A 24,683-nucleotide genomic window follows, 5' to 3' on the forward strand; every position below is an offset into this window, starting at 1 on the left:
TTTTTTAAAGGACGCTACACTATATGGACAAAAGTATTCTAACACCTGACGATTACACCAACGGGACTGTAATGATATTGTATTCAAATACATATACTCGATATACTGTAGAATTGGTCCCTCTTTTACAGGTTAATCACAGATTTTTGGGGGGAATCTTTTTGGGGGAAATTGTGTCCATTCATTCCGCAGCGCATTTATGAAGTCCTGCACTGATGAGGCCTGGCTCCCAATCTGTTCCAGGTCATCCCAATGGTGCTCGATAGGACTGAGGTCAAAGTTCTGTGCGGGGCCAGTCACTTTCTCCTGCACCAAACTCAAAACATGTCTTAACCCCTTCACTGGCAATCCCACAAATTTTTAAGGCTATGCTTAAGTGGTAACACTGGCATTCCTGGAAAATCTGGAATTGCCACAGTATCCCCCCCTCCTTGGCTCCTTCCTCTGGCTGTGTGTGGCGTAAACTTGCTAAGTCATGCCGCACACAGCTGGGTTGCCGGGGGCAGCGGCTGATAAAGTGCACAGCAGCGCTGCCCGGGAGACACAGCCTGTGAGTATTTACTAGGGAGCTCTCTCAAAATAAAACCCTGCCCTGTGGGGAGCGCTCTCTAAAAAAAAATGAAACAAAAAAACACCAGTGAAGGGGTTAATAGTCCATGCTATGTGCAATTAAGCGGCCAATTTATTGACCAGTGTGTACACAGCAGAAGTTATTGTAAACACTTATTTCTTTAATTATTTGTGGAGCTTTTGGGAAAAGATCATATACAAGTGTGCACCAAAAGCTACATTTACTTTTTGTGAGGTTTTCATTTAATGTATGTAAAGTTATTTCCGCTCCAAAATATTTGGATTATGGCCAGTGGCGGCTGGTACCTTCTTTGGGGAGGAGGGCTGCCTCTGGCCGGTACAGCGATGCAGGCACCCCCCTGTCACCACCGCAGCTCCAGCTGCCACTGCTGCTTCTACTGCATCTGGCTTCACTACAGTGGCAGATTTTTCCTGAGGGACTGCAGCCCATAGGTAAAAAGCGCCACTGATTATGGCTATTTGTATGTAACATAAAAGGGAATGTATTTTATTTTAATCATGCAGAAAAAAAAATCTTCCAAAACTTGGCCTTCCAAGGATATGGCCTAGTATTGCACACATTGTGGACTATAGCCTTTGCATGTAACAACATACATATGAGTATTCAATTATTTTTTTCTCCATGTGCAGCGAATCCTGTTTAGGATTCGCTGCACATTCGCAGGGTTCAGGAGAGCTGCAGCATTCACTGCCAGCCCTCCCTGTCAGCCTATTCAATGCAGCAGGGGCTCGCTGCCCCTGCTGGCGGATTTTAACCCCTGAGGCGAATGCCGCAGGGAACCAAGGGACAGAGGCAGGAAGGGAGATGTAAGCCTCCCTGCCTGCCCCAGAATTTGTGGGGGAGGGCTCCCAGGGCACAGGCAGCAGAGGATGCCCCCCGGGAGGGGCAGAGGTAGGGAGCCGCTCCTCTTGTCCCGCACGTAACAAGCCGGGACCAGAGTGAAGTAAATATACAGTATGAATATCTAATGAGCGGCTCCCGGCCCCCTGCTGGTGAAAGTGTAAAAAAAAAAATGTAAAAAATAAATAAAAATTAAATATATATTAATGTGCTTCAAGCACATGAATAAAAATAGCATGCCCCTTCACAGAAAAAAAGGTGATTTTTTGACACCCCCCACCAAAAACCCTTTATTTTAAAAGATCACTTTCCAGTTCACCTTAAAAAGATGTCGAATGCAAAATGGTGAATCATGGCAAAATTCAAGGAGAAAGCAATTTGCCATCCTAGCATTGAATACACTCTCGGCGAATCCCAGTGAAAACCCCATTGAAATAGACCAGTGAATTGCAGCGAGCATGAAATGGAGAACTGGCCGGCATTCACTGTTCGCTTTCGGTGAACATTGAATAGGGTGAATCATATTTTCAGTGAAAACAATTCACTGCAAGGAGTAAAAACAGCGCGATTCGCCAAAAAAAACAAACCCGGTGGCCACAGACATGTCCTCTCTTACTGGTTGTGTGCACACTATAAAAAAAGGTATCTGGTGTGACTGAGAAGCTCCAAGAGAAATAGCACACCATATACAATAGGTCTTTCAATTTTGCACTTTCGTAGCATCGCAGACATAGCGAGTAGTCGCTCGCAATGTACCAGAGATTTTAAGCTGCAACTTCAATAGCAAAATAACTGTTTTTACCCACGTACAAACTCACAGATGTGGCACAATGAAAGTCTCTCTAACCCTGATAATTATTAAGAAAATGGGAAAGAAAATCATCCAAGTAGTATTTTTGTTAGGGTCATCGAGATGTAGACTGTGAGGAGAATTAAAATGGACTTCTGTCTTTGAAGGAGTTAAAAAGCTTAGCTAGATAAACATAGAAGATGTCTAAGAATATTTCCTTATTATAAACAGAAGCAGTACTTTGATCTTGGACATTAGTTTCTTACTTCTTGGCTCATATGTCAACTTTCAGCTAGCTGAGTACGAATGATGGGCTGGAAAATGTGAAATCGTATGCTTAGCTCCCAACATGACCCCCTTTTCCAGGACGGAAAAAATGCTCTGTTCCTGGACTTACCTCTAATGTAGGATAGTCATCACCTGCGGTGAAATAGCTTTCTCATTAAATAACTAGTTAGACCAAGTTTACTGCAGTCATTAATTAGCAGGCAAGTCCTGGAACAGAGCATTTTGCCCCTCCTAAAAAGGATCATATTGGGAATTATGCCTTACGTAAGTTTACTAAGAAGTGGTAAATGGGGTCAGGTGTAAATTGTGTGCGTGCAAACCATGTTGGAAATTTACAATGATATATCAGTGTTTCTAGAGGTAATGCCAGAGGCAGTGGTGGTCCTAGGTGCAAGGAATTCCAGAACAGTAGTCTAGAACAGCCTTCATATATTTCACTGTGAAACAATGGACTATTAAACCCAGACATAACTGCTTAAGTTAAGAAAAACTGAGTTGTGTTTTCAATTTAATAATATTTATCATAAAGACATTATTTTCTGTTCAATTAACTTGAATGTTAAATGTACCTCAAATATGAGAAATGTGTTTCATTACCAAACACCAGATGTAGTTTCTGCAGTCGGCCTTTCATCTAGGCAAATGATAAATGCCATCACATTAGTAAAGCAGTATGCAAAGGAGAAATTGGTTTTATTGTGAGGTAGCACCAACAGAGTTTAAATGTATTTTTATAGCTTGCAAAAATAGATATTTTATCTTTGCATCATTAGGCGGATTAAGAAGTGAGGGGTAAATTTTCTCAACACAAGTGGTACTAATCATATCAACCTCTATTTAAATAGTATGGTTTCAATGTGACAATATGAGAAAAGGTTTAAATTGCAGCCATAAATCTTACAGAGTAAGAAACAATAATGGAAAAATTCAAAGCAGACTGAAAGCAAAAGTTCACGATTTCATAACAGCATATTTTATTTAATTTTAACTTTGCTAAATTGTGTAAAATTGCACTAGAATATAGAATTTTCTTCCGATGAGTAAGAATCTTACCTTGGAGAAAAAGAAACCATGGGGCCGATTCTGGTTCATTTGCAATGATCCAAAATAGGCCCTTGCCCCAATGGTTAGGGTTTGCGCATTTGTGCAAACCTCAACTGCGAACGGCCTCATCGATTTACAATGTCGGGGAGGGAGGGGGGTGGGATGGTGACGGCGCTGGGACATGGGACCGCCCAGCGGTTTTAATGGGGATCTCCATGAAAACGCTGGCCGTTCCCATTCAAATGCTGGCGGGACAATGTGTGCCAGGGCCTGCTGGATGACACATGATCGTCACATGATGTCAGCCGCTCGCCTGCTCTCTTGCAAAGATGTTAAGATGGTAAAGGAGCTTGGATGATAGTAGCGTTTTAATCAGCCTACACTGCCAGGCTTTTGTACATGAGCATCTTTTCCTGAAAATAACAGCGTGGGACTGAGTCCTGCAGGATGCACTACGGTGGGTGCAATAGTAAAACATAGAAACATAGAATTTGACGGCAGATAAGAACAACTTGGCCCATCTAGTCTGCCCCTTTTTTTAAACCTGTTACCTCAAACCATATTTGATCCTTATTTTTTTGTAAGGATATCAATATGCTTATCCCAAGCATGTTTAAATTGTACTACTGTATTTGCCTCTACCACCTCTGATGGTTGGCTATTCCACTTATCTACTACTCTTTCTGTGAAGTAATTCTTCCTCACATTTCCCCTGAATCTTCCTCCCTCTAGTTTCAGTGCATGTCCTCGTGTTCTGTTGCTCCTCTTCCTATGAAGAATGTCTCCCACCTGTACCTTGTTAAAACCCTTGATATATTTGAAAGTTTCTATCATGTCCCCCCTTTCCCTTCTCTGCTCTAAAGTATACATATTAAGATCTTTTAGTCTTTCCTGGTACGTTTTGTGATGTAGGCCATGCACCATTTTAGTTGCTCTTCTTTGTACAATCTCTAATGTATTTATATCCTTCTGGCGATATGGCCTCCAGAACTTAACACAATACTCTAGGTGAGGTCGTACCAATGACCTATACAGTGGCATTATAGTATGGGGCTTAGAGCTTGTATGCACAAATTATCCAGAGACCATGCAGTAATGAATACAGAGTCCATTGTCTGGGAGACACATGATTCCCATGATTAAGTCATTCCAATAAAATCCTGTCCATTCCAAGCCTGCAATATTTAATTCCCCTTTGCAGTGTCTGTCTTACAGGCTTTTCTACTCATGGTCTCTGAGGTCAAAAACCAGGCTAATCTCTATATCCTCTCTTAATTTGCAGGTACAAAGTGCAGATAGGAAAACCATGGAGGAACTTTGTACTGTAAGAAAAGTTATGTACTGGTGTATACAGATCAGGGTAGTGGAGGTGCACTGATGAAGCAGCAGCGAAACGGTACGTCTGTCCTAAGTGATTACACTTAAACTTTTTTGCCGATTACGGCACAGGACTTGCATCAGGCAAATACACCCCGAGAGAGAGAGAGAAAAATAGGACAACCAGTCCTTTCAAAAACAAGTAAGTGCGGCACAAACTAAACCCGCTCCTCCCAGATCACAGCGGCTTCTGGGACTGCGATCCCAGCCGGCACAATAACTGCCCGCATCTCTTCTATAGAGCCGCAAGACACTCAGACTGTAGAGTCTGTTACCACGAGCCGCCCGCCGCAGCATACAGCGGCTATACTTACTATACCGCTGCGGACACAACCACTGCTTACACCCCCCCCTAGAGCGGTTCTGCTACAGAGCAGATCTATACCCTATACCGGCCTGCCGCAGCATACAGCGGCTATATTCACCATACCATTGCGGCCACAACCATTGCTTACACCCCCCCCCTCTAGAGCAGTTCTGCTGCAGAGCAGATCTACACCAGATATACAAAAACTGCCAGCCACAACCTGAGTATACAGGTAGTAGACCTACCCAACAATAAAAGGTAACCGTGGTGACCACATTTTTTTCTTTCTTTATAGAAAACTCCCAATATAAACTTTCTTCGGGTAAACTACATCCACACTGGGGCCGCTCATTCTCCACCTCTGCCCATTGACAAGTTAGGGAAAGCGGCGCTTACTTTAAGTGGAAGTATATACCATTATATCTCCTCTATATGCCTCTACTCTAGGATACACTCATCCGGATTATCTGGCCAACATCTCCCTGCACTGGTCAATACCCAACAGGGATTTTTTGGCTAAGAAACCCGGACAGCAGATATCTTTTTAAACTCCACTTAGGTGACATTACCACTATGACTCGCCTAGAGGTAAACGGTGCCCGGCAAGAAGCAGTGGTGAGAAGGGTATAGTGGAGCCTTCTCTCATACTTTACTATCCTCTTAAGGCCACCGTGGACAATTAACCTAAAATAAACTTTATTGTCACCGGTAATTTAAGGTGACACTGTTTTGATTATAACAACTAACCTAACAGGAGAGTAATATATTGTATACGGTGTAAATTATAGGACACACATGTCCTTCTGTTACTATCTCTCATATATATATATATATATCTGTTACTATCTCTCATATATATATATATATATATATATATATATATATATATATATATATATATTTGAAGTGGGTGTATTGAAATTAACAAATTTTCCTATAATAAGTCCAGAATTATTGATACCATTTTTCTGTACAATCAATAGCTTTGAGAAAAAAAAATTCTTTGTGCAGAAGCATCAGATTAACTGTTTAAATAACCCATAGAGAATTTCTTTCAAAGTAATTTTCAGTACTACTGTAAGCATACAGATAGTTACAAATATATACTTGGTATTCTTTAAACTTGCAATAGTTTGTGATACAATATTTCCCTCTGATCTCTTCTTAAGGTGGTTAACCATTTGTACAGAGATACATCCATTGTATATATTTCTTCATATGTATTTGGTTTTTCCCATTGGTGCAACCACCACAAACTGTACATAAAAAGGTATCCCTCAATATTTTTCACGAGCGGATACTACCTTATATTTTCTTAGTGACATTTGTTTAACACTAAGCTAAATTAACAATAAGAGGAATTGATTGTATTTATGTTTTTGTTTTGTGGTTTGAACCTCTACAGTTTTATAATAATTAAATTAAAAACTAAGTTTTAGTATAAACTAATTAAGTGTGCACCCAAAAAGAGAGAGTACTTTTTCTTTTTTCAAAATCACAGCTCTGCAGCCTTCCTCAATACCGAACATCAGCAAGTCAAGCACCCATTGACATCCTGCTTGTGCACACTTGAGGTGCCCACACACTAGAAAGATCTGCGATCATAAGATGTGCGCATAAAATAGCCTTGAAATCATTTGTCCGTCCTGGACCAAAGATTTCAGGCAGTCGCACATCTTCATCTTCATGCAGCATGTAAGATCATAAGATTTAGCAAACGATCCACAGGAGCGTGCATCGGACGATTTCTGGTAAAAATTGGCCGATCGTTCAGAAATCGGCAAAAAAAAAATCGTTCTAGTGTGTTGACACATTTAGACTTAATTATGATTCTATCAGCTGCACTAAAGCCCACCTTCGAATACTAGGGCCAATGGAAGTTTATATATTTATTACAATTTGTTTTGCATGCAAGGCAAAATACTGCGACTTGAATGCCACCCATAAATGGACAGCTGTATATTTGAAATGCACATTGCACAGGCTCTTCTCAAAAATAAAGCCTTTGCACATTTTTAACCAGTCCCATATGCTGTGTAATATAGTTTTGCCAAGGCCCTTTGCACCAAATCTGAATCAGGGGGCTCATTCAGTACTCAAGCTCTTTTTCATCAAGCTGCAGCTGCGTACCAACTACATTATAGTAATGCAAGGATCTTCCCATGTATACAGGTCGAGTATCCCCTATCCGAAATGCTCGGGACCACGAGCATTCCGGATAGGGGAATTTTTCGTTTTTTGGAATAATTTTTTTAAGGCATACTTACCTGTCCCCTGATGGTGTCTGGTGGTCCCTCGGCGTCCACGCAGTCCCCGGGCATCCACAGCAGGCCTCCGGCATCTTCTCTGGGTCTCCAGCGGTCCCAGGAATGCATTGCGCGGGTGTGCGCGCGCACCGGTGACGTCACCGGCGCGCGCGCACACTCGCGCAATGCATTCCTGGGACCGCTGGAGACCCTGGAGAAGATGCCGGAGGCCTGCTATGGACGCCCTGGGACTTGGTAAGTATGAAAAGAGGGTTAGGGCGGAAAAAAATAATAATTATTCAAATGATTCCAAAAACCACGGTTTTTGGAATCATTCAGATAATGGATGCCCGGATACAGGATACTCGACCTGTATTAAAAATTCTGTGCGACTATTTCTGGAAGAATATCTCATCCAGTGTTTTTACTGTAGCCTCCATCTCTACTAAGACCAGCTCCAGCATACTCGGTGCAAAAACTGTCCCAAAGCCTTACATGCACACACAGCAACATGGATATCTTAATGAAACTTAGGCAACATTCCCATAAGTTGATTCAGTTCCTTGCGATAGTATGGTTTCCTCCCAATTACCCACAGTGTGCTTTGTTGAAAAATGGTTCAATCAGTGCACATTAGTGAACTCCATATGTGTGCTTAACTCTGATTTGGAGAATGCAGAGTCAATGATTTATTTTTTTGGCTCATGCGCAGTACAGTGAAAACAGCGAGAACAATACGCATTGTACTTGCACCTAGATTCAGAATTAGCCCCAATGTGTGCATCCATTAAAGTCTACTTTCCCTCTTCCTTCTGGCAAAACAAAGAATGACACGGGATCTGTTTTAGACTAATAGCAAACAAGCTCATACTGTTCTCCCAGCTAAATCTATGAGGCGCTTATAGCTAGAATTATACATCAGTATGTCATTAAATCACTATATATTCTGTTGCTTTACAGCTCAGTTCTCCTCTGATAAGGGACAGCCATTTACATACATGATGAAAAGAAAATACTCTGCAAAATAATATAAAATGAATATAAACATATTTATTGCTTTAAAATTACAAATAAAAACAAATGATAAATGAACAGCCAACTGTTAATGGTCATGTCACCTTTTTGGAAAAAACAACCTAAATAAAAACCCAATCAATTATTTTCAGACATTTTATTTGAATTTTTTTTTAGCTTGACCTAACTGATTTTATAGTCTACCACAAATTGCAAGGTTCCCAAAGATATTCTTCTATGGGGATTTTTCCCCATAAAAAGGATAGGAGTTGAACTTGAGTGACAGCTCATCAGAGCTCAGCCAAAAAGGAGAGAGCTACTATGTGGCACTCTCTGATTGGCTCATGGATCTCAAAGTGACAGAATTCCTGAGGAGGGCCCCCAGTCACGTAGAAGAGAATCCATGTATTTACATGGGTTCCCTTCAGTTTGTTGGCCTCAGGACTTTGTTTTTCATTTTTAATCCTTGAGAAGACAGCTTGGAACGTAGAGGACCGTTCTACACTGAAATAGGGGAGTATTTTTTTTTCCAGTACCCTATGGATTACGGATGGAGAAGAGGACCGAAGGACTACATCTAATGTAAGTATGTGTGTACTGTAAGTTTAAGTTTTAAGTACAGTAGGAGCAAGTTTCATCTTTGCTCCTTTGGGCGGGGCTAGCCATGGCTAGCCATGGCTAATCTATTGTTCTCAACTGCAATACAATACGTATTGCAGCTGAGAACAATAGAATAGCCATGGCTAGCCATGGCTAGCCATGGCCAAAAGAGTAAAGATGAAACTTGCTCCTACTGTATGTATGCAAGTGTGCAATGGCACTTTAAAGTTTTATTTTAAGTGTGTGTTTTTATTGTAATATGTGTTTTACAGGTAGAACTACAGGTAGCTTACAGGTACACAAAAACCCATAAGAAACTACAGAGGATATTATGCATGGTGAGGCAAAGAAAAAAAAGATTTTGAAGGGGGTAATGGCAGGACACCTTATTTATCCAAAAGCTTTAGGTGAAATAGTGAAAAACCAGCAGCAATACCTTGATAACCGCTGTACTTAATAAGGGAACCATTTGCTGAATATAGACTTGGATGCAAAATGTGGAAATAAGATAATACTACTATTAATATAATTTGCTATCACCATTTACAAGTGCTGATGGCGATAGCAACCAAGTATAAGAATTACTTACTGATAAAAATCCAGACTTTAATATGAATTACAAAGTTCTGAAAACTTCCCTAAGCTAGACAAAATCTTCATAAATCTAGTGTAATCCCCATATCCTCAACATAAAATGGAAGGAAAATAGACGAAATGGAAACTTTAATGCTGCGCTGAGTTTCCTTATGGTAAGTAAACAGATGCTTGAATTACTGAGGCATTTCTCAAAACTGTTCTCCTTCCATTTCTGGAACACAGTCTACAAATGTAATCTTTTCTACCTTTCAGGTTCTATAATTACCAGCTGACCTAGTTTACTTATCTTAAAACCCTTCCAATAAGTATATAGTTAGGCAAAAAAAAGCAACAGATCCTAGAAAGTACGGGGAAAATAACTTTCATCAAAGACAGAATAATTTTGTTCATTAGGTTCAGAAACTTGGCATAAATATTAAACGATCAAGAGGTTAAGCTCCTTAAACTTCAAAAAAAAAAAGTCAAAGTAGAAAAGAAAAATGAGAAAAAAAAGGAGATGAATTTTAGTTATTTACGGTCTTGCCTCTTCGCCCTCCAAGTATGCATGAGTTGATTGAGGGAAAAGGCAATTTCATAACCAAGGATGTGCTGGAAATTGATTATCACTGGCTAAGACACTAAAAGGAGAAAATAACCGGTGTCAGTACACATCTGTGCATCTGTCCTGCCGTGATAACTGCTTATTTGTACATTTCCATAGTGTTTTGTAGAATGCAAAAAATAGGTTCATAAAGGAAAAGAAAGAAGAAAAAAAGAAAAGGAGCTGCATCTGTTCCTAAGGTAACTCAAAGATCCAGAATACAAAGAAAAGGTTTAAATCTGTAAATGGTGTAACTACCCTCATCAGCTACACATTCTTAGGCTAATAAAAATTGTTACATTACGTCTAGTGAGAACTTTTTCCAAGAAACAAACTTAAATAGAATATTTGAAACCCATTGAGTGAAGATAGTCCCATCTTCTGAAATTATTGCATTTTTTTGCCAAAATTTATTGAAAGACATTGATGACCAATTTCCCTTGAACCCAGTGCCCTGGATGAAAAACAAAAGATCTAGCAACAGTTTGTAGGCTTTTTTTGAAAGATATCCAAATTGAGCTGCATGTACAGTTGACGAACAACTTTGATGAACAACTGCCGGGCATGCACATCATCATTCGTCGCATAAACACTGAAAGATATTTTGACCAATATTGTTCAGAAGGGTCAAAATGAACGAAATTGGTCAAAAAAATTGTACAGTGTGTATGCACCTTAAAACTCTAAGCATATGTGATAAAGTTTCATTTCATAGTGCAAGTGCTGTGTCTGTCTTGTAAACACAGTAACCTGTACTCTACTAGAAGCAGATTGCAAAATAAACAGCCTACTGGCAGGGTAGCTTCATTTATGTTGTGAGCTGTGAAAGGATGGGATGAATGCACTCTTTAATTTTATAAGCTACGTGACAATTGTTCTAGACCAGGGCTGGGCAACACCGGCCCTCCAGATGTTAATGAACTACACATCCCAGGATGCTTTGCATTAGTTTTGCTATGTGGCCATGCTGAAACTGATGCAAGGCATCCTGGGATTTGTAGTTCATTAACATCTGGAGGGCCGGTGTTGCCCAGCCCTGTTCTAGACGGTTTGCAGTCAGTAGAGATGAGGAAATGGTTCCAGTCACCCTTCAGAGAAAACAATTATGCTTGTGAAGTGGGCAGGTACACCCATGAGCGCGACTCAAGTAAGTTTCTCACAATTTCAAACTAAAGAAATTTGTTTAAAATAGTTTGCACAACGGAACATTTCTAACAATTTTTTTGGCTTTTTATGATCTATTGGAACATGGTGTGCTGTATCAGCTAAATTGTGTTCAATATAAATTATCTTTAATTACAACAGCTGAAAAAGGGGGGATTTCGGCAATGTGTAATATCTGCCCATCTTTATCAATAATAAAACTGTATCAAGGTCTAAGAAGATATCATTTGTTCTCTGTAAAACTGTTCTGACAAGCGTGATACAAGTAAAAAAAAACCTGCCAACATAACAGATGAAAGTCGTGATATCAAAGTTAGATAACAACAAGCTGACTTATCCAGTCAGGAGACTGCTACGTCTTAAATGTCAAAAGAAAAGTAGAATGCAATTGATGACATCGAAAAGTCCTACCACCAAAACCAAAATAAGTAAATCACTTTAGAATGGGTCGCTGGATTTAATATCATTCAATGTCATAACAACCCCGTAATTTTCTTATGAATATGCTGCTGGAACTTTACAAGTTTTATACCAATAACACATACAGCAGTGGGAGTGCAATAATAATGAGAGTCACAGTGGTCTCTGTCAAACATTAAATATGTGCAGAGGCTGAAAAAACCATATCATCATCTTGGCTTAAGTAAAAGCTATGCAAGGGCACCTTTAGCGGGTTTCCATATTGCCCAGAAGCTCAGCTGTGCACTGGACAATTGAGGGGTTCAGTGGATACGAGGCCATGACAAAAAATTACTTTTTTTTTTTTATACTGTATTGTGCAAAAGTTTTAGGGAAGTGTAGGAAAATTTCAGCAAAAATAAGAATGCTTTGAAAATAGAAGTGTTAATAGTTTATTTTTATAAATTAAAAGCATACATACAGTTTTTGACGGAACTCAGCAGGAAGGTTGTTCAAAACATCTAGGAGAACAGACTACAATTTTTTTGTGGCTATAGGCTTGCTCAAATCCTTCTGTGTCTTCATGTAATTGAAGACAGACTAAATTATGTTGCGATCAGGGCTCTGTGGGGGGCCTTATCATCACTTTTAATATTATTTTATATAGTGCACACATATTCCGCAACACTTTTACATCAGTCCCTGCCCCAGTGGCGCTTACAATCTATATTCCCTACACATATACACGCGCACAGACATTATAGGGTTAATTTTGTTGTGAGCCATTTAACCTACCAGTATATTTTTGGATTGTGGGAGGAAACCGGAGTACCCGGAGGAATCACACGCAAGTACGGGGAGAATATACAAACTCCGCAGTTAGGGCCAGAATCGAACCCATGACCTCAGCGCTGTGAGGCAGTAATGCTAACCATTACACTGTCCATGCTGCTCAGGAGTCCTTGTTCTTAAGGACATTGGTTGTGTGCTTGGGATCATGGTCCTGCTGTGGAACAAATTTTGGAGCCAATCAGAGACCTCCTTGATGGTACTGCCTGGTGCTTAAATACGGTGTCATTGGACTGGAACCGGAATGAATATATGCAGACTAAATTGGAGGGGACAGCAAGATAAAACTGGACTTGGATCAGAAAGGAACTGGAGAAAACAGCAGCTTTGACTGGAGGGGACTTCTAGCTCAATCAAGACTGTGGCCATAGGGGACAGCAAGCTTAAACTGGTTTAGAACCAGAGAGAGCAGGCTTGAACCAAATTGGAGGAAACAACAAACTTGAACTGGGCTGGAATTAGAGCACACAGCAGACTTGAACAGGACAACACTGCAGCACTGACTATCGGATTAGGTATGCAGGCTTGATATGGACAATAAAACACCGCAGTGGATTGCTGGTCACGCAAAAGCATGAGGAGATGCTGATGACGCTGCAGATGGAAAATAAAGTGTCTCCATGAAAACGGGTGACTTCTTATTCTGCCATTAGCAATATTATTTAAGTACCCAAAAGCAGAGTAACCCAGGTTGGTTGCTGCACTAGAGGGTGAGAACAAAGAATAGGTAGTTACTAATTGTTAGAAATCACGGAATCAGATCATCATGGCTGCACCCATGCAGCTCAGGAAAGTGCAGACATTGTCCTGGACCAGGATGCCAACCTTATAGTAGAACCACAGGATATGAGCATCTAAGTCCCAGGCTGGAAACACACAGTGTGGCAGATGCAGGGAATGTGTAAACCAGTTATACTATTGTCCGAAGAGAGGATTTGTGAATAAATAACAAATCGGAATCATGCATAATTGCGACGTATGAATAGGCTTAACATACTATCCCTTTTAAACCAGAACACTCATGAATTACACAGGTTCAGTGACTGATTAAAACCAGAAGACATGCAGGCTTAAAATTCATCTAGCCACAAAACCTGTTTAATTCATGTGTCCTGGTTTATAGGGATAGTATGGTAAACTTATGTACAAACACAACAAGTATTTTCACTTTGCTCCAAATCAAGCTATCAGAAATCCAACTAGAACTCCTGCATTCAGCTCTGCTACCACAGTAGCAGCATTATACACATACTGCAAACAGAGCATTTCTACAAGCTGTACACCTTTTTCTTACCAATGATGCAGCTGTGTCTCTGGTTTATCTGTCTGGCAGCAGAGAATAGCAGCACGGCTAATTCCAAATACTGTAACAAGGTAATAAACCTTTTGCAATTGCAAAAACTGAAAGTGACTAGCAATTTACAAAGACAACATTTTATGGATAGTACTAGTTTAAAGCTGAACAAAATTGCAACTACTGCAATGTACTTTAACGGTACTTATGTAATATCTGGGCTCCCGTTTTTCTTATGAGACCGCGTCCCCATGCGGGGCTCGCTGCGCTCGCCACGCTTCGGGCACGGTGGCTCGCTGCGCTCGCCACACTATATAAAATCAACTCCATGCGTAGTTGGATAGTGGGGGTATGAAAAAATGGGGTGCATTTAACATGGGAGCCCAGATAATACATAAGTACCACTTTAACTTTGAGCTGTGACAGTTTTAAGCACACAAACTCTCCACCCCACCCCCAGTCTATCAGCTCCTACCTCCAATCTCTGGAGGAAATTGACTAAGATGGGAGTTCTATTTCACATGGGTTGTTGCTATGGGAAACTAATCAGAATATACATTTTTCTAGCACCTTCTACAACAGCGGTTCCCAACCCGTGGTACGCGTACCACCGGGGGTACGCGCTGGTCTTTCAGGGGGTACGCAAACCAGAAGCCTCTAATGGCGGCTGCGTGACCCGGCACATGCGCAGTATGCCGGGTCACGCTGTTGCGGCTTAAAAGGATGGATGACAGTCAGTCAGACGCGGGTTGCTGGGGGCTGAGCCTGAGGGGAGAAGAGTGCATTGCGCATCTCTCTTACCCCTCACCGTGCTTCCCTGTGACTGGGACGCCCGTCGGCCAATCAGAGCTTGCAGGCCGGCAGCCAATCAAGAGCTGGCTCGTGAACTTTGATTGACGGGCAGCCCAGTCACAGTGAAGGGAAGAAGAGATGCGCAGTGTGCTGTACTCTCCTTCCCTGAGAGAAGAAGGCAGCGGCGGCAGCTACATGTCAGTGACTGCAGGGGGACACTGGACTGTCCTCTCCCCGGCAGCAGCATCAATGGTGAGTGTGCTGCTGCTGCTGGGAAACACTGTGGGGGGCATTGCTGGCACTGTGGGGGTATACTCATTGCTGGCACTGTGGGGCATATTCATTGCTGGCACTGTGGGGGGCATTGCTGGCACTGTGGGGGGCATACCATATTGCTGGCACTGTGGGGGCATACCATATTGCTGGCACTGTGGGGGCATACCATATTGCTGGCACTGTGGGGGCATATTTACTGCTGGCACTGGGGGGCATTGCTGGCACTGTGGGGGGCATACCATATTGCTGGCACTGTGGGGGCATATTCATTGCTGGTACTGTGGGGGGCATTGCTGGTACTGTGGGGGGCATTGCTGGCACTGTGGGGGCATACCATATTGCTGGCACTGTGGGGGGCATACCATATTGCTGGCACTGTGGGGGCATATTTATTGCTGGCACTGTGGGGGGCATTGCTGGCACTGTGGGGGGCATACCATATAGCTGGCACTGTGGGGGCATATTTATTGCTGGAACTGTGGGGGCATACCATATTGCTGGCACTGTGGGGGCATACCATATTGCTGGCACTGTGGGGGCATACCATATTGCTGGCACTGTGGGGGCATACCAATATTGCTGGCACGGTGGGGGCATACCAATATTGCTGGCACTGTGGGGGCATACCAATATTGCTGGCACTGTGGGGGCATACCAATATTGCTGGCACTGTGGGGGCATACCAATATTGCTGGCACTGTGGGGGCATACCATATTATTGCTGGCACTGTGGGAGCATACCATATTGCTGGCACTGTGGGGGCATACCATATTGCTGGCACTGTGGGGGCATACCATATTGCTGGCACTGTGGGGGCATACCATATTGCTGGCACTGTGGGGGCATACCATATTGCTGGCACTGTGGGGGCATACCATATTGCTGGCACTGTGGGGGCATACCATATTGCTGGCACTGTGGGGGCATACCATATTGCTGGCACTGTGGGGGCATACCATATTGCTGGCACTGTGGGGGCATACCATATTGCTGGCACTGTGGGGGCATACCATATTGCTGGCACTGTGAGGGCATACTTGTTGCTGGCACTGTAGGGGCATTGTTGGCACTGTCAGCACATACTCAGTACCATAGGGTCATACCTGGCACCGTGGTGGCATTCCTGTTTCTGGCACTGTGGGGGCATACGTGGCACCATTGGAGCATATGTGTATCTGGCACTATTGGAAGGCTAACGTGATCCCTTGGAATGTCTGTTGCTTCAGTAATAGATATTTGACAGTGTTCTGTTATTTTATATGCTGTCTGCAGAATGGGCTGAGCTTATATTGTGGTCAAGTGGTTGCACTTTTTTTTTTTTCTCGTCATTGCCAGTATGAACGCTATGTTTTATATTTGGTACCAGAATGATTTTTGTAGTATAAACTGGGCACTAGAATCTTTTTGGATATCATACATCAGCATGCTCTTAAATTAATCTGAAGACATGGCACATACCACCACAGTGAAAATGGGGGAGTGACTTGCCCCTGTTAAGCCACACCCTTCAAACGAGGCCACACCCACTTTAGGTCACGCCCCCCATTTTTCACGCGCGGCTTGACACGACGGGGTACTCATAAATGAAAAGCCTAATCAAGGGGTATGGGAGACAAAAAAGGTTGGGAACTACTGTTCTAGAAGATAGATAGTATCGGATTGGTTGCCCATTCCAACCCCTCATCTGAAGTACAAGTCTCATCTTTGTAAATTTCCCCCTCTGTCTTCACAGGTCCCTCTCTCCATATCTAGCAAGTTTGAAACAGATCGGTGTACCTGCAAAAATAGCTTTTACTTTCTGGTATGACATCTTTTAGCACACAAATATATACACATACATACATACATACATACATACATACATACACTTAAAAAAAAAAAAAAAAAACTATATAATTGATAATACAATTGGCAACAGCACCAATATCCAATACAATCATTTCTCTTAAGGGCCCCATACATCAGCAATTAATTGTGACAATTTTCAGATATGGAGATGATTGCCACAATTAATTTTAGATGTGTGGGCTCCCCCTTTTGGCAATCCCAATCAAAATCGCCAATCGATTGCTTAATCAGGTTTTTAAACATGTTTAATAATCTGGTATTATCTGCAGATCTTTTTTACATGTGTGGGCATTCCCAATTCGTCTTCTTCATCTATTTATATTATGAACAGCAATCGATTGGGCAATTTCCAGATATGAAGATGCAATCTTTAGATGGAAAAATCTGCCGATCACTGAAATAAATCTGTAATGTGTGGGCAAAGTCAGATAGATTGTAAAATCCATTTATCTGGCCAAAAAATCCCTGGATCTGGAAATCCATAAATTGTGATTTCTGATGTATGGGGCCCTTTAGACAGTATATCTTCTCATGGCCGAAAATAAATGCATATTATATTTTCCCTATATGTCCACATATCCATAGGTGTACACATCTTGTACAGTAAGCCTCCTTTGCTACATATCATCATCGTCCATATAAGCTTGCACCAGACTACATGTAGACCTTCAGGTAGAGGTATAGTGAGGACCTTTGGGAGCAGTCCTGAGTACAGTAAAATGTAAATGTCAGTACCTGGGAATTCTGTGAACCCGGGAGACTACCAGGAACCGGGGTAGCTTGCAGGATAGCGGGACAGATATAAGTCCTTCTCGGGACCGGGGAGGAGCCCGGGGCTGGTGGACACTGACGTGTAGAAGTTAGCCACTGGGTAGATGATGAAGGACCAGATGATGAACAGGAATCAGAGCCAGTCGTAGCAAGACCAGGATACACAGGCAGTGGGTAGCACCCAGGTAGGGGGTGCGCAGGAGAAAAGGTGGATTTGAGACCGCGCTCGCTAAAAAGCATGCAACAGGTGTAATTAAAACATTTATTAAGAATAATACATAAAAAATCTATATGATAAATTAAATCAATTTAAAAGATTGGGGGTACCACAAGTAATACAGAGAGCAGGGATATTCACCAACAGTTCGGCCGTAGGGGTGTCCTTAGTCCGTTCCTATAATGTCTCCAGATACCGTCCTGTGTAGGAGTGCCAAAGGTACTTGTGTTAGGAGAGATGTATGTCTCCAAACCAGGGAGCTCCCGATGTTGCAGGGTGCTCTACCTGGTGGGCTTGATGTTGTTGCCACTTGGTTCCTTTGTGGGGGAGATGTGACTCTCCTAACCAGGGAGCTCCTGATGGGGTGAGGTGCTCTACCTGGTGGGCTTGGTGGTGGTGCCGCTTGGTTCCCAGGAGTGGATTGATTCTGGAGACTGGTCCGGTTTCAGGATGGTAAAAATGTGGGGCGCCTGTAGAATAAGGGTGTCCCTGCTCCTCTTCACCAACGCGTTTCGCAATAAGCTTTGTCAAAGTGATACCTGGGGTGTTCACTGTAGGAGTTATATACCCTCTATGGGAGGGGGAAACAATTTGCACCTGTTGCATGTTGATTGTGTGGTTTCTATTACCACAACATTATTTATCTATCTTTATATTGCTGTTAATAGGAGACAAAACTGAACCTTCCTATACCTTTTGATTTAAAAAACGAGCATTCTAAAGCATAGAAAATTAGATAAAACATAAATTAATAGAGACCCGATTCCGGACGTCCTGTGACGTCACTTCCGGGTTGGTGAACCGCATATGCGTTCCACCCATGTTGTGTATAGGATATCTGTTGTTAGGGCGATTTTTGCCCTTTTCAAAGATGGCCGAATCTTTACTTCCGGCTATATTGTAATGCAGCTAGCTGTTTCCCCGGACTCTCTCCATACTCGGGGAGCGGGTGCTGCATAAGATAGTGTTCCCTGTTGCTGGGAATTTATTACTCATGTAACTCTAGTTCCTATGTTTACTTTGGTGTGGTTGCGCTTTTTATCATTAATGGAATGCACATGCGGTTTTACAATTATGTATAAAACATAAAAATATATATATGTTTACATATCCAATACATTTTGATGATTTAAAACAGGGCTGATTTATGATTATAAAGGCTATTTATTATAGGTATTTCATTGCAATATATCGATGCATTTGGCTTATATCCATATAAAGGGGTGCGCAGGAGACTGTGACAGGCTGCAGCCAGACGGAAGGTACACTGGAGACTGGTGGTGATTTGTGTCCAAACGGAAGGTGCACAGGAGGTTGTTTGCAGAATGCACCCGGACTGAAGATACACAGGTGATAGCAGAGGTTGTACCCAAACGGAAGGTGCACAGGAGGTTGCTTGCAGATTGCACCCAGACAGGAGGTACACAGGTGATAGCAGGGGTTGTACCTGAACGGAAAGGTGCACAGGAGGTTGCTTGCAGATTGCACCCAGACAGGAGGTACACAGGTGATAGCAGGGGTTGTACCAAAACGGAAGGTGCACAGGAGGTGGCTTGCAGATTGCACCCAGGCAGAAGGTACACAGGTAAGCAGGCTTGATTGCACCTTGAAGCAGTATGCTGGAGGTGCACAGATGATCAGAGGCTGATTGCACAGGTAGTTAGGAGAGCTCAGGACGCTGGTGTTCCCTAAGGATTGACAAGCGAAGAACTGGTGCCAGCTTGGTTTAAAGAGGAGTCTTTTATCCCCCTTGGGATTCACTGATAGGCTGCTGACTTCAGCCTGGATTGTATTGGCTGGCTTCACCAAGATGGCGCCTGCAGCGCAGACGCTGCGGCAGAGGTAGTATGCCTTGCGTCAGTGAAGTCCCCACAGGCGGCCGGAAGCACTGCAGCTGCTGCTCCGATGGTGACCGCATCCAGAGTGAGGGGACAACGCCGGGTATTGGGACAGGGCACTCCGTGCTAGCGCAGGTCACCCAGTCAGAGCGGGCAGTGTCACCCACGTATAATGGTGACTGCCCGCGTCCTCCTGGCGTGCTGCTCAGACGCCGGAGACCACGCACCTGGACCAAATCCCGCCGCACCACCCGGACTGGTAAGCGATACACACGGACCATGACAGTAAACATGAAGCAGCACGAAGAAACTATCAGTACTGGAAACGTGCATTATAGAAATCTAGTGGACATATGTTGGGTTGACAACTGACAACTGAAATAGGTCAACATCGCTAAAGTCGACACAAGCATTAGGCTAAAAAAATTTTTTTTTAAACTCATGTCCATCTTTTGACTGTCGACCTTCCAACCTTAGCCATGTCAGGTGTTGATCTTTAGTGGTCGACCCAATGTAATTCGACCATAATTGAGCATCCCATTAAGCCATGTAGTTGCCATAACTGTACAATGTTTTTATCTTCCACATACCCATTATTTAGGTATACCGAGTAACAGACTGGTAATTGTCTTGAGTGATTTAAAAAATGTCAATGTACACTTATTATATTTGGCCTTTGCTTCAGTAACACTGATAAATTCTGGGTTAGAGCATGTTGCATCTATTCAGACAGCACAAATGAAAAGCATAGGACGCTTTCATTAGTGCATTTGCAAGGCTCCACAACACACGCAGTGTGAAAACATGCTAAATACACTGCACAAGTACGCAACCGTTTAAATCTGTATTAGCAAAATGTCTGGCAAATGCTTTAGTATTCAAAGTTCAATGAAAAATGCAATTAATGGGATTAAAATGACATTGCACATGTGGTTACTCATTAGAGGATACCAGTGTAACCATGCAGAGGAACTCTGCAAATAAGTATACACTCTTATATAGTTACATAGTAATTGAGGTTTAAAAAAAAAAAAAGAAGACAGAAGTCCATCAAGTTCAACCTATATATAATATCCTGCAGTGTAATGACCCAGATGAGGTTAATACCTATCTGTTATAAACTAGAAAAATCGGCAACTCAATATGGCTGTCCAATTTATTACTGATCCACTATAGTTAATTATGATTAATAGTTCTAACCCTGTATACTTTTTTTTGGTGATTAAAATTTGTCTAACCCATTTAAGATCACTAAAGGTCTACGGATAATTGCAGTTAACTTGCAAATATGCGTCACCTTAAGTGTACGCAGAGTGTCAGAGCCCTCGGGATCTTTATAATGGTACTGGCATCAAACTGTATTAAAGGGGAATACGTACAGCATGTAATGCCATTGATATTTTAAACTTTAGCTCACATTATCTCTTACTAGCTGTTATAACATTTACCCTTGGTGACATAATGCAATTGCCAAGTGACCTTCCCTTTGAAGGTTGCAGAGGTAAACGTGCAGATAACCTTTATATTACAGAGGTCACTGTATAGTGACAATATTTCAGCCGGATCAGTAGGAAAAGCTCACAGGGAAAGTACTTTCTACATATATTTAATTCATCAGAATTACCCGAATGATACAGATTGTTTAAGTGAAATATTAAAACCTGGGGAAAACACATCTATTGCTCATTTAAAAATAAAAAATAAATAAATATAATAATAATTTATATATATATATATATATATATATATAGAGTGTCTATGTAGGGAGACGCACACTTCCAATTGGTATGGACGGGGTGCAAGGGCAATATAGATATAGCAAAAGCCCAACAGTGAGAACACTGGAAGACGGGACCAGCACACCCTTTGTAATCAACGTAGAAAAAATTAATTGTGAACAATGCATCATATCATAAAAATCTGTATACTCATCCAAGAGTTAGCTGAAGACAGCAGCATATTCAAATGCAGAGATAGCCCTGACGGGCCGTTTCGGTAACCAAGTACCTTCCTCAAAGGGCATCCCTTTGAGGAAGGTACTTGGTTACCGAAACGGCCCGTCAGGGCTATCTCTGCATTTGAATATGCTGCTGTCTTCAGCTAACTCTTGGATGAGTATACAGATTTTTATGATATGATGCATTGTTCACAATTAATTTTTTCTACGTTGATTACAAAGGGTGTGCTGGTCCCGTCTTCCAGTGTTCTCACTGTTGGGCTTTTGCTATATATATATATATATATATATATATATATATATATATATATATATATATATATATATATATATATATATATATATATATATATATATATATATATATATATATATATATATATATAAAAATAAATTTGGGCACCAGACAGAAAGTAACCGGTCCTTAAGCTCTGTAATGGTAAAAACACCCTGTTACATAGGCAGAGTCTAAACACACACTAAAATATATATATATCCTGATGACGGGGCATAAATAAAAGCTCCGAAACGTTGATGAATACTCCAGTGGTTTGATCGATTTATTTGAGCGAGTGCCGCCGAACAAAGTGAATATTGTGGAAACCCCAGCCAGGGTAACCAGGAGGGCACCGCCAAAGTTGTACTGGACAAGGAGTGCTGGCCTCATCGGTGTCGTTATATATATATATATATATATATATATATATATATATATATATATATTTTATTATTATTTTTTTAATATATATTGTGGAGCAAATTTTTAAAAACCGAAGACAATATTCACTACAGATACAGTTGGTATTTCTGCTGTTGCTATTACAGGTTTACAAGTTTGGTACAAAATAATGGCAATTCACTACAGCTAAAGGAAGCTTTGGGAACATGCTTCGACTACTCCTAGGTTTTATCTACATTTTTAACATACATCGGTTTGGTCATGCCCATGTCCAAAGACACGTAGAGGTCTGCAAATGAGTGGAAGGAGCTGACACCCACCAACTTGTAGAATTATCCCTATATACAGTACTAATGCCACATTTATTGCATAGATAAAATAGATTATAGATACGGAATTGCTTCTAAAATGGAACAAACAAACAGAACAAAAATATTAAAAAGGGCATATTATACTTTCCTTCTAGTCAAATCTAGTCCTCAGGGATGGAAGTTCTACAATCGAGTCACAACAAATATACTGTACATTAGGGTTGATTTTTATTAGTGAAGGAATTTCTATAGGAATTAGTTCCCAAAAATAATGCAAATAACAGCAGTAAGATTGTTGTTCGGTTACTGGCCGTTTACTCCAGTGCTCCACAAATTGGTGGGACTATGAGCGAAGTAACATGTTAGGGGATTATATTCTCAGTTTAGGGACCCAGTGTGTTTTTGACAAGTTTCCAGCTAAAATCGACAGTGGCTAGTTTTGCCTTATGAGTTATTGCTGACTTAGAGGTAAATGCATGACGGAATGGATCCGAAATGCCCTATTCAATGAGCGGCCAAATCAGACTGTTGGATTTGACCATTCATGTATCCTGTCCTGTGCTGTTGTCAGAAGCTCCCAGTGTGTGAAATCACAGGGAGCTGCTGGAGGGAGCCACACTCACTGTCTGCACAGTGAGGAGGGCTGCCGGGAGAGAGGAGCCTGGCCGGGATGATGTCCGTCAGCACCGGGTAAGCAGCAGCGGGAGGATGATGCCAGGTGAGCAGCAGCAGTAGTACCCACCACTGCTGCTCACCCGATGCCATCCTCCCTGCCTCAATTCCTCAATACACCTTTTTTAAAGTCAAATTTAGATTATCGGAAACAAACCTAAACCTGTCAAATTTGGCCCCGTTTAGGACAAAAACATGTGGGAAGCATTCTGATCTGTTGGGGAAAAAAAACAATAATAATTTGAATAGGTCGAATCATGGATTCGACTAACTCAAGTTAGAAAGTGCAGTTTTCCGACTCTAATTGAATAGACCTATTATGCTAGCTACTTAAACGCAGAACCTATTGAATGAAAACCTAATGAAACAGTTTTTTACTAGGAGTCATTGCAGCTGACAATATCTGTATCTATGAAAGCATAATGTATGCCTTTTGGCAGATTCAATAAGTAGGGATTAAGGCCAAAATGTGTTTCTCCCTGTTTGAGGGCAGATCACACATCAATAATGTTTCAGTAAGATATACTGGGGATACAATGGCATATTTCTCTTCTAACAAAGCAGAAAAGGACACATTGTTTTATCAATATTACAGCGCATTACCTGCATTATGAAAGACCTCTAATAGCTCTTGTCTAGAGGACTTTTCCAGATTGAAATAATTGTTCTCTTCGTCCGGCTCCTGAATGAATAGAGGAATGTGCTGAAATATGATGGCTTGCTTGCACTGCCGCTTTTTGGCTATGGACAACTGATCAGCAAGCCACTTGTCCTGGCGTTCTTTTTGCTCAGGGCATTTGCTAGCATCAAAGAAAAGCTGCGAATTGAGTACAAGAAAGAAGACTCCACCGACCCAGAAGGAGAAGTAGTCATCACCCCAGTTGTTACAGAAGCTCTGTATGGTTTCAGGGGTTGGGTCGTTGCCTATGTCATGATTTCCACTCACAAACACCAGGGGGATCTCATGGTTGGTCTTCAAAAGAACATTTTTCAGATCACGTTCTTGAGCCTTTTTCCATTCGATTCCTGAAAAAGCAATACAAATATAGAAACACGATCAGACTATATTCTTTACTATCAAACTTAATTTTGATGAACCACAAGACTTTAAAAAAACATCTTTAGAAGAGAAGATCAGATGGTTTCTAGGTAAAAACTGGCAGAGACATTTGATTTCTGCACTGTAAAAAAACTGTAGCTTGATTCGGGACTATTAACTTTGCAAACCCGTATTGACAGCTTTCAGACCTAGGGCCTTATTTTGGTTCATTCTTTCTGACAAAATCCTTCTTAGATGGGCAAAACCATGTGCACTGCAGGTGGGGCAGATGTAACATGTG

At 41.6% G+C, this 24,683-nt stretch overlaps 1 protein-coding gene across 2 annotated transcripts in view; it reads right to left on the bottom strand.

Annotated features, from left to right (window-relative positions):
- The window catches only part of CPPED1 (calcineurin like phosphoesterase domain containing 1), a 75,470-nt gene that overhangs the window by 14,791 nt on the left and 35,996 nt on the right, over positions 1–24,683 (bottom strand). For both annotated transcript variants that reach the window (XM_083153317.1, XM_083153316.1), the window contains exon 3: positions 23,947–24,369. In XM_083153317.1, coding sequence (XP_083009443.1) covers positions 23,947–24,369 — 423 coding nt within the window. The remainder of the gene's footprint in view (positions 1–23,946; positions 24,370–24,683) is intronic.

The sequence above is a fragment of the Crinia signifera genome, chromosome 7, assembly GCF_055691185.1.
Source record: "Crinia signifera chromosome 7, ASM5569118v1, whole genome shotgun sequence".
Classification (NCBI taxonomy): domain Eukaryota; kingdom Metazoa; phylum Chordata; class Amphibia; order Anura; family Myobatrachidae; genus Crinia; species Crinia signifera.